This window comes from Saimiri boliviensis, chromosome 7, assembly GCF_048565385.1.
Source record: "Saimiri boliviensis isolate mSaiBol1 chromosome 7, mSaiBol1.pri, whole genome shotgun sequence".
Classification (NCBI taxonomy): domain Eukaryota; kingdom Metazoa; phylum Chordata; class Mammalia; order Primates; family Cebidae; genus Saimiri; species Saimiri boliviensis.
This window is the reverse complement of record NC_133455.1, coordinates 65,580,280-65,592,174: the sequence shown is the minus strand read 5'-3', so window position 1 is coordinate 65,592,174 and position 11,895 is coordinate 65,580,280. Positions and strand designations below refer to the sequence as shown.

General features: G+C 38.4%; 1 protein-coding gene across 6 annotated transcripts in view; it reads right to left on the bottom strand.

Annotated features, from left to right (window-relative positions):
- Positions 1–4,511: 4,511 nt before the first annotated feature.
- Positions 4,512–11,895, bottom strand: part of LARP4 (La ribonucleoprotein 4) — an 83,331-nt gene continuing 75,947 nt past the window's right edge. For all 6 annotated transcript variants that reach the window (XM_074402635.1, XM_010349807.3, XM_074402636.1 and 3 more), the window contains 3 exons: positions 10,828–10,949; positions 10,060–10,228; positions 4,512–8,998 (listed from right to left, as the gene is read on the bottom strand). In XM_074402635.1, the coding sequence (XP_074258736.1) occupies positions 8,660–8,998; positions 10,060–10,228; positions 10,828–10,949 (630 nt within the window). In that variant the 3' untranslated portion in view covers positions 4,512–8,659. The remainder of the gene's footprint in view (positions 8,999–10,059; positions 10,229–10,827; positions 10,950–11,895) is intronic.

The window sequence follows — 11,895 nt, the reverse complement described above, 5'->3', positions numbered from 1 at the left end:
TGGGCAACAAGAGCGAAACTCCGTCTCAAAAAAAAAAAAAAGAAAAGAAAAGAAAGAAAAAGAAAAATCAGCTGGTGTGGTGAAGCATACCTGTAGTCTCAGCTACTTGGGAGGCTGAGGTGGAAGAATTACTTGAATCAAGGAGGGCAATTCAATAATTATTTGAATCTTGGTGAGCCATGACTGTGTCATTGTACTCCAGCCTGTGCAACAGAGCAAGACTGTCTCAAAATAAATAAAAAACAAAACTAAAACTAGCAAGACATGGTGGCCTGTGCCTGTAGTCCCAGCTACTGCAGAGGTTGAGGTGGGAGGATTGCCAGAACCCAAGAGTTCGAGGTTACTGTGAGCCACAACTGTGCCACTGCACTCCAGCCTGGGTGACAGAGTGAGAGCCTATCGTAAACAAAAAGGTAAGAAACTGGGGGTGCTGATTTGGGAACAGTATTTAAAAAGTGAAAACATTCCAATTCCTTAAAATTCTCCTACAAACTAAAGACACTTTTTTGTTTGTAAAAACACTTCTCTCACCTTTCTGAAGACACTCTTTATGGTTTTAAGAAAATTCACAATTCTTTACCAGTAACTGTTAGAACTTTTCATTTAAAAACCTCCAGGAATATCAGAGCATGATGGTGAATGAGCAACAACAAAAAAGGAAATAAAAAACCTCCGGGTATGTAATTAAAAGTTGAAGATATAATATTTAGGTTAATATTTTCTAACAAGTGTAGTTAAATATAAGGTGTATGTAATGAAACTGCAAAATCACTCATTTTAAATATAACACGAGAGTCTACTTGAGTTTACCAATTTGGTTTTGGGTCCACTGAAAAGAATACCGTGCTCTTTATATAAAACTTAAATTATGCACCCCTCATTTCTTGGCCAAATAGACAGACTATAACACTGACATAAGTCCCCTAAGGCTTTGTTAGCACTTAACCCCCAGAAACCTGCCATTACCAGCACCACTTTGCTCACTGACAGTAGCCATCTTCCTTAAGATAAGTAATTGTTCATTTGCAAATTAAAGGTTTAGCTAAAGGCAATGCTACTTAAAAAGCTAAGTAATTATTAAAGTGAATGCTCATATTAAGCCTGTTACCTTAAGGCGTATCTACACACATATCCATATTACATAACCGGTAAAATAGTAAATAGTTCTGAGAATATAATTTGAAATTAGGCCACATTTATAGACTTAAGAGTTATACCACTGCCTGGGCGTGGTGGGTCACGCCTGTAATCCTGCACTTTGGGAGGCCAAAGTGGGTGGAACACTTGAGGTCAGGAGTTGGAGACCAGCCTGGCCAACATGATGAAATCCCATCTCTAGTAAAAATACAAAAATTAGCCAGTCACAGTGACATGTGCCTGTATTCCCAGCTACTCCGGTTGCTGAGGCAAGGAGAATCGCTTGGGAATGATTCTTGGAACCTGGGAGGCAGAGGTTGCAGTGAGCTGAGATTGCTCCACTGCACTCCAGACTGGGTGACAGAGTGACTCTCAAAAAAAAACCACAGGCCGGGCGCGGTGGCTCGTGCCTGTAATCCCAGCACTTTGGGAGGCCGAGGCGGGTGGATCACAAGGTCAAGAGATTGAGACCATTCTGGTCAACATGGTGAAACCCCGTCACTACTAAAAATACAAAAATTAGCTGGGCATGGTGGCGCACACCTGTAGTCCCAGCTACTTGGGAGGCTAAGGCTAAGGAGAATTGCTTGAACCCAGGAGGCGGAGGTTGCGGTGAGCCGAGATCGCGCCATTGCACTCCAGCCTGGGTAACGAGCGAAACTCCGTCTCAAAAAAAAAAAAAAAAAAAAAAAAAACCCAAAACGAAGAGTTCTACCATTAAAAAATTCACTTCAAGCTGGGCGTGGTGGCTCATACCTGTAATCCCAGCACTTTGGGAGGCCGAGGCAGGCAGATCATGAGGTCAGGAAATTGAGACCATCCTGGCCAACATGGTGAAACTGCCTCCACTAAAATTTAAAAAAAAAATTAAAATAGGCCGGGCACGGTGGCTCAAGCCTGTAATCCCAGCACTTTGGGAGGCCGAGGCGGGTGGATCATGAGGTCAAGAAATCGAGACCATCCTGGTCAACATGGTGAAACCCCCGTCTCCACTAAAAATACAAAAAAAATTAGCTGGGCATGGTGGCACATGCCTGTAATCCCAGCTACTCAGGAGGCTGAGGCAGGAGAATTGCCTGAACCCAGGAGGCAGAGGTTGCGGTGAGCCGAGATCGCGCCATTGCACTCCAGCCTGGGTAACAAGAGTGAAACTGTCTCAAAAATAAATAAATAAATAAATAGGCCGGGCGCGGTGGCTCAAGCCTGTAATCCCAGCACTTTGGGAGGCCGAGGCGGGTGGATCATGAGGTCAAGAGATGGAGACCATCCTGGTCAGCAAGGTGAAACCCCGTCTCTACTAAAAATACAGTTAGCTGGGCATGGTGGTGCGTGCCTGTAATCCCAGCTACTCAGGAGGCTGAGATAGGAGAATTGCCTGAACCCAGGAGGCGGAGATCGCGGTGAGCCGAGATCCGCCATTGCACTCCAGCCTGGGTAACAAGAGCAAAACTCCATCTCAAAAAAAAAAAAAAAATTAGCCAGGAGTGTTGGCACGAGCCTGTAGTCCCAGCTTCTTGGGAGGCTGAGGCAGGAGAATCACTTGAACCCAGGAGGCGGCAGTTGCAGGGAGCCAAGTTTGCACCACTGCAGTCCAGCCTGGAGACAGAGCAAGACTCAATCTCTAAAGTAAATAAATAAAAATTCATTTAAGACAACTTCAGAATAAACTGTGGCATAATAACCATAAAACACCACTCTTTTTTTTTTTTGGAGACAGAGACTTGCCCTATTACCCAGACTAGAGTGCAGTGGCGGGATCTCCGCTTACTGCAACCTCTGCCTCCCGGTGATTCTCGTGCCTCAGACTCCAGAGTAGCATAAGCCACCATGCCTGGCTAATTTTTATATTTTGAGTAGAGATGGGATTTCACCATGTTGGTCAGGCTGGTTTCCAACTCCTGACCTCAGCTGATCCACCTGTCTTTGCCTCCAAGAGTGCTGGGATTATAGGCACAAGCCATGGCACCCCGCCACATTATTTTTTAGCAATATATAATTCAGTAAAAGGTGTCACAGTAATTTACAGATACCTGTTAAAAAGCCAGAGACTGACTTAGCTTTTCCATTTTTGCTTTAAAATAAAGCATTAAAAAAAAATTAAAACTAATTTAAATTCCCTAGTCAATTTTCCCTCTGAGAATCCTCAAATACCCTCTAGCTAGGCTTGATACTGACATACTCAAATGAGGCCACAATCTGTTCCATGAAGGTATATGCATATTTTTTTTTTTTTGAGGGAGTTTCCTTTTTGTTGCCCAGGCTGGAGTGCCATGGCATGATCTCAATTCACTGCAACCTCTGCCTCCTGGCCTCCCAGGTTCAAGCACTTCTGCCTCAGCCTCCCAAGTAGCTGGGATTACAAGCATGGGTCACCATGCCTGGCTAATTTTATATTTTTAGTAGAGACAGAGTTTCTCCACTTGGTCAGGCTGGTCTGGAATTCCCAACCTCAGGTGATCTGCCCACCTCGGCCTCCCAAAGTGCTGGGAATACAGGTGTGAGACACACCTGGCAAAGGTACAATCTTTAAGCTACACATTACCATGATTCCTGTTCCCCAATTACTATTTTGTTTTCTTGAGACGGGGTCTTGCTCTTTTGCCCAGGCTTCAGTGCACTGACACCATCATAGCTCACTGCAGCCTTGAAGTTCTGGGGTCAAGCAATCCTCCTGCTCCACCCTCCAGGTTATTAGCTAAGATTACAGGTGTTTACCACTTGTAGAGATGGGGTTGACATATCGCCCAAGCTGGTCTTGAACTCACAGCCTCAAGTGATTCTTGCACCTCCATCTCAAAAACTGCTGGGATTCCAGGTGTGAGCCACTGCACCTTGTCTTTTTTCTCCTTTATTTATTTTGAGACTGTGTTTCACTTGTCACCCAGGCTGGAGTGCAATGGTGTGATCTCGGCTCACTGCAACCTCCACCCTCCAGGTTCAAATGATTCTCCTGCCTCAGCCTCCTAAGTAGCTGGGATCACAGGCACCCACCACCACACCCACCTAATTTTTGTATTTTTAGTAGAGACGGGATCTCACCATGTTGGTCTTTAACTCCTGACCTCAGGTGATCAGCCCGCCTTGGCCTCCCAAAGTGCAGGGATTACAGGTGTGAGCCACCATCCCCAGCCTTTTCCCCACCTTTAATAACTGCTTCTGACACTAAAATGATTACAAGAAAATCCCAAGATCATAAAGCTGAATCTTGTCTCTCTGCCCTTGTTTTATGTGAAACATATTACTTGCCACTCCCTTCACCATCCAAAAAACAGCTTAGATCAGAATAATAGAATTAGTGATGGCAACATATAAAACTGAGAGGTAAACAGAAGTAGTCATTAGACATACACCACACCTACAGAAAAGGAAACCAGTTCTGCTTTTTAATAATTTTATTTTTTTTCTAATTTTGTTACTTTAATTTCCCATAGCACCTTAGCGATGTTGAAACAAATACAAATACAAAGATGTACTCATTTTAACATTTTATGCATGAGTATGTGCCACACCAATTTTGGGGGCAACAATTTTGACAACAGGAACAAATCTAAGCAATCAACAAAATAGAAGCCCAATAACCGGCTCTGACCCCCCACCTCCAACATTTAAGAGATGTCAAAGGACACCTGAATTAGGTTAAAAAAATCAAGTTGATATGGATATTTCAACAGTGTTCTGTGCTGCAAAACTGAAAATAAAACCATTTAATACACAGCCACTAATATCTGAGTTACACTTTTAGGAACTGTCTACTCAACGATTCATAAAAAGTTGTCAGCTTTTAAAAATAAATTTTAAATTATTTAATGATCAGGTGAATTTTAAAAGAGAATTTACTCACAACTTGAAAATAAATTATCTTTCAACTTCTTAAAATATCCTCATTCAGCTCATGAAAAGAGAAACACATATGCATCTTTTTGGAAGCTCAGACTAGCATATGCCCAAAAGCCTAAAGTTAAATTAATGGCCACCAAAATTTTAAGGAAATATAAAAAATTAGGAAAAAAACCCATCATTTGTTTGTTAAGAATTTATAAAATCCCCTCAAAAGGAATACACTGTTCTTTTGAGTTTTCTTTTCTGTAAAAACAAAACAAAATTGGTACTTTTAAAATATGGTTAATATATATTGCCAGCATAAATATCAGAGACTTGTTCAACTGTGTCAAAGTAAAACCAGTGGACATTTAAGCCAAGAGACTAATTATTAAGGCCATAACCAATAAAACTAGAGAACTGTTCATTAACTTTTACATACTATTTTTATGTTCCAGCAACATTCTTTTTGTTCTTCTTTACCCTAGTGAAGATGCTAAGATTCCATCATTAAGCCTCTCCAAAGCAAACCTGGTTATTTAAAAAAGAAAAAGGAATGTGAAACAGTATTTAAGCTACCTTAATTTTAGGAAACAAAATCAAATCAGATCTCTGCATGGCATCTGATCATCTGCAAATTCAGCACATAATATAATTACCACAACAAAACCTTATCATTGAAAGGTCTTATCTTCCTCAAAATCCAGTTGAAAAAAACTTAGATGGATTGCTATTTTAACGAAATATCAGTGTATTTCGCAAAATTAAAATTACTCAGAGACAAGCCCTAGATATTATGAAAACCTTAATTATCAGGATGGCAAATGGAGACAGGTTTTATGTACCTTCTCTTTGAATTACAAAATGATGAACTTGTGTGACTCTTGTTCTCTTCATGCAGTAAGAACTATGGCAGAGTATCACTATATCAAACATTCAATATCATTTATACCTACTTTTAGCCCCCAACAGACCAAGAAAATGTCAAGTCATAAAGGTGAAGAGAAAAATTTGATATTTAAATTCCTCCATCTAAAGAACCAAATAAATAAACTACAATGAATATCCAACCTCATTAGTTACAGAGTAATGTTGGAAAAAAGCCAACAGCTTCACACAATTCACAGGCATTATTTAGATACAAACTTTAAATCTGCTGTAATAAAATAAATGCTAAATACATACTGTGAATATATATAAATATTACACACACATACACACACTCTCACTCTTCCCTATATATCCCATCAAATGGGAATTATTAGATGTAATGAGGCAAATTAAATTAATATTATGTCAAGAAAAATTTTTAAAAGGTTGTATCTTCAAATTAAATTTCTACTTTCAATAACATTTGGAAAAAAGGCAAAAAAATATACTTGCTTTCTTCTAAAAGAAGACTCTTTTCTTGTGTTTTATTAGGACATTTAAATTTTTAGAAGTTGGTGGACTAACAGTAAGTCACACAAGCATACAAGTAATACAGGCCTACATTTGTGACACATTGTCTAGAAAAAGTAATGTTTCATTTTAAGTGCAGTAATTAAGTTTATAATCCTTACCAAGCAATTTTTACAAAATTTTTATTCTCTGAAATCCAATGCATTCAAAGGATGTTAACACTTAAAATGTTTATCATTTCCACCAACTGCATTATCTTAGGAAACCAAAATAAGCACTTTTTTTAAATCACAGATGTAGTCAATGATTAATACTTTTTTTTTTTTTAAAGGACCTAAACTTCCCCCCAAATTTCAGCACAGGTAGTTTTATTGTATTTTTCACCTAGTAGGTGATTTTAAAAAATAGTGTGTAGAAATGAATAGTTTTCAAACTGAGTAAATATAGTATACCATGTCATAAAACAATCAAATCAAAAGCAACTGCCAAGCTAATAATAAGTCAAAGAAATAGTAATTCATTCTGGCTTGTACAGATATGTGCAGTTTTTCAAAGCTCTTAACAGTTAACCACTACTACGTATCTCCAAAGCTTAACTTAGAGTTGGAAGATGAATTTCACAGCAATGTAATTTTAACCACCATTTACATTCACTTGAATATATTACTAAGATGTTTACTCTATGACACAATGGTGCTTTCCAGTGTTCACAATTTACAGTTTCAATTTGTACATATGTAATTCACTAACATATGGGACAGTTCTTACTATTACAAACTATCCCTTAAAAGAAAAATAAAACCCACCTTACGTAGAGCTCTGAATATGGCATGACTTAAAATAGACACAACACGGTTTTAATATTTCAGCCATTTTCTAAACAACAGCATGTAAACTCATCTATTTAGTATATGAGAGCTACAATTTTATTCACTGAGAAATTATGCATTCATTTTCTTCAACCATCTTTCTTATCTTTAATCTCACAACTTGCTGGTTCTATTTCAGTGAATTCCAAACTATGTTTTTTGGGTGTGGGGGAGAAGAGGAGGGAAGAAAGGTGATAAATACATTGTAAACAGAAGTAAGTCCCCCCTAAAATTAAGCTTTTGTAAAAAAACAAAAAACAAAAAACAAAAAACAAAATGACTTCTACACTATACTTAAGTCAATTACAATGTTTCATCTTTAACACTAACAATAAATAAATTACTGTAGGGTCAGTCTGCCCTACCATCTTGGGATCTAAAATTCTAAATGTGTGAACAGAAAAGTAAATACTTCAATGTTCAATTCTGAAATTTAGAACAATTTATATGATTTGACTAAACTGGTCAAAGCAATTACAAACACACAATTCAGCAGGTAGTTGGTTATTTTGCTTTTGGGGGTGAGCAGTCCAAGAACAGAAAGTAACAAATGGAGTAAGAAAAAAAATTCTGTTTCCCATTTTGGGGGAAGAGGGAATCACAGGGAAGCTTAAACCTCTGAAATCCATTTGACCTATGCACTGAGATCCAAGATTAAATTTTCAGTTTTTTGAATAACCCCCATTCTCTCCTTGAGTATCAAACTGATTGGTAGTCACATCTCAGAGTACAATCAGAGTTTCAGAACTTGTTGAATGAAATATTAGTAAGGTCAAAAAGACTAAATTTCAAACTAGAAAAAAATCTACTCAAGTATTACATTCAGTTTTCAAATCATTTACTAACATGAAAACAGATTTGGCTTCAATCACTCTTGTACACACTCACACCCACAACAGGCACCCCAGCCACTGATCTGCTTTGCAATACAAGGCCATATAGTCAGAGATGGCATTCTTCAAGCCAAACTTTAAATAGATTTAAAAAAGTAATTTATAATTTTACAGAAATGCTTCTTCAAAAAATATTTTCTCTCACTCCCTCATCTCCTATACTGAAGGATGTATAATGTCTTTTTTTTTTTTTTTTTTTTTTTTGCCTCCAAGCTAAATCTGAACCCTCAAAATTGATTCCTGGCAGCAAATCTCTGCAAATTAAAACCAAAACCAAAAATAGAAAAATTATACTTTTTATATATGTGTGTGTGTATATATATATATTTATATTGATTGGAATCCTCCAGCATTTAAAAATCACATTAGAGATGAATTTTGGGATCCTATCACTCATAACTCCAAAATCCATAATGATTTAAGGACGTACTTTCTCTTGTTTCCTTCCTGGCTACCCCTTCCCCTCCAAAACAGTTCAATATAGCCACAGCTCAAGTTTAACTGGAAGAGAGAGAAGTTTTTGAATAGTTGTGTTGATTTTTACTTTGGTGATCTGGGTGGCACATACTGCTCTTTGCCATTACGTCGAGTCACTCCCTGAGGTACAGCCCTATGGCTAAACTGGCGTCTCTGTTCCCTGATTTTTCCAGCTGCTCCCCTGGGAATGGTATTGCCTCGGAAGCCAGAATAATCCTTACTAGCCCTTGCTTCTGGCTTCTCATGTGGTTTCTCAACGGACTTCTCAGGAGCTCCACTGTCTTCGTTTTTGGTGGGAGACACTACATTGGAGCGAAGTTCTCGTAGTGGCTGCACAAGAACTGAAGATGGCTCTTTAGGGGGCTTCTGGCACACTTCAGCGTAACTTAACTTTCGGGGTTCCTTTGAAGTGATGATAAAAAAAAAATTTATGGTACACATTCTCTAAATAATAAAGTACAAAAATAACTGTGTTAACCACAAGAAAACCACAGATTATCTTCCAGAAAAGGGCAACAAGTACTCTCATATATATTGCTTAGAGTACTGTGGTACGATCTTTAACAATTTATTTATTAGACAATAATTTCACTTGAGGAATTTAACTGAAGGATGTTCATGTCAGCATTGTTTATAACAATGATAGAACTGGAAACGACCTAAATGCCTAACAGTAAAGGACAGATTAGTTTAATAATGCTATAGCCATATGATGAAATAAAATGGTTCTGCTCCTGTTTCCTTGCTACAAAGAACTGAAGATTCCAAAAGAATCCCAGCAAAGCAGTTAGAAACCAATGGTATAAACAGAACACTAATTAAAAGTCTTAGTTACCTCAACTGAAAAAGGTGGAATAGAGCTGTTGTGAGAACAGAATATAAAGCGTGTAAAGTCTTCAGCACTAGTCCTAATAATATATAGTAAGCATTCAAATGGTAGCTGCTATTTTAGTATTATTACTATCATTAAATGAGAAGATAGTCCTTTCGACCTATTTGAAAAGGTGCTGTACTAAAATGCTAGGGATTATATGGGTAAATTTTGTGTTTTATTCTCCTTTTCTGTATTTTCCCAATTATACAATTATAAAACAATTCTGGAACTTAAGTGGGAGTGGCCTCTCAATGGCCACTTACAGACTTGCTAAGTATCACTCACATATACAACAAAAAGAATATCAAGAGGCACAAGGCCTTTTTATGTTGGCCCCAAAATGATAAATTATCCTGATGTGGGTTTGGAAGAAGCTTCACTTAACCATATGAACAGAAAAAAAAAAAAATGAAAGGATGATTAAAACTTTCCACCTCTCTGCAGTGACCTTAAACTCCTTAAGCATCCTTCTGATACAGTCAGCCCCAATTTGGGCTACTTCCAAATGACTCTGCTCTAACAAAGTGTTAAAGTGAAAAAAACTAATCTATTTTATTTTTTAAAATATAAACTAAAACCTTCAAATTACCTGTAGAGCCACAGCTGTAGCTGCATTCAGATTACTACTACATGGTGAAGCAGTACTTGCCCTCAATGGCTTTGTAGTACTTGGAGGAGAAACCGGTATAGTCATCTGGTTGAGATCATCCTTCTGAACAGAGGAATCCTCTATTAGATCCCTTTCTTGCTGAGTTGTGCTAAGAAAAAAAGAGCTTGCAATTAGACTCAGAATAGCATTAAGGAACAGTTGAGCAACTAATCAGAAGAAAAAGTAATTAAAAAAATTTTTTTGGAGACGGAGTCTCACTCTGTCACCCAGGCTGGAGTGCAGTGGCGTGCTCTTGGCTTACTGCAACGTCTGCCTCCCGGGTTCAAGCAATTCTCCTGCCTCAGCCTCCCCAGTAGCTGGGATTACAGGCGCCCACTACGACGTCCGGCTAATTTTTGTATTTTTAGTAGAGATGGTGTTTCACCATGTTGGCCAGACTGGTCTTGAACTCCTGACCTCAGGTTATCCACCTCCCTTGGCCTCCCAAAGTGCTGGGATTACAGGCATGAGCCACCATGCCCGGCCAGAAAAAGTAATTTAAGGTTGAAGATTTTCTTTTTTTAAATTTTTAATTTTTTTTTTTTTTTTTTTAAAAGACAGGGTTTCACCGTATTGGTCAGGCTGCTCTCGAACTCCTGACCTCAGGTGATCCGCCTGCCTCAGCCTCCCAAAGTGCTGGGATTACAGGCGTGAGCCACCGCGCCCGGCCCGGCCTAGGTTGAAGATTTTTTGTACTAAAACTTGTACCTCAATGCAGTAAGCTCCGCGGTACATGGAGAACTGGTATTCATATTGAGTGGCGGGACAGAAGTGCAATCTGTCTGCTCATCTGCAGGCACTGGGCAACTAACTCTCAACTCTTCATTATCCTTAAAGTAAAAACATATTTCAAAATTACACTTAGGCCTTTTTCCAAAGAATATACACACATGGCTAATAAGCACATGAGAAGATGGTCAACATCACTAGTCATTACAAAAATGCAAAGCAAAACTACAATGAAAAATCACTTCATACCCACAGGATGGTTACAATAAAAAAGACAGACATTAACAAATGTTGGTGATGATATGAAAACATTAAAACGCATACATAAAGGGTGGTAATGTAAAATGATGCACTGCTTTAGAAAACAATGTGGCAGCTACTTAAAAAGTTAAATATAGGGCTGGGTGCAGTGGCTCATGGCTATAATCCCAGCACATTGGGAGGCTGAAGTGGGAGGACTGCTTGGGCCCAGGAGTTCAAGACCAGCCTTGGGCAAAATAGCAAGATCCTATCTCTACAAAATAAAATAAAATAAAATATTTAGGTAGGGTGTGGGGGTGTCCATATAGTGTCCCTGCTACTTGAGAGGATCACGTGAGCCTAGGAGGTTGAGGCTGCTGCAGTGAGCCATGATAGGATAGCGCCACTGACTCCCTACTGGGAACAGAGTCAGACTGTCTCAAAAAAATAAGGAAAAGAAAAGAAAACCAATGTTTGTATGCTGCATTAAAAAAATAAATGAAATCTTGATTAACGCTAAACATGAATGAATCTTGAGGATGTTAAGTAAAATAAACCAGTCATAGAAAGACAAATACTATATGATTCTACTTATATGAATTACTAAGGTGGTCAATTCAGAGACACAAAGTAGAATGGTGGTTGCTAAAGGATAGGAGAAGGGAGGAAGAGGGAATGGTTTAATGGGTATAGAGTTTTAATTTTGCAAGATAAAAGAGTTCTAGAGTTAGCTGCACAACCATGTGAATGTACTTAATACTACTAAACTGTACACACTTAAAATGGTTAAGATGGTATATTTCAAAA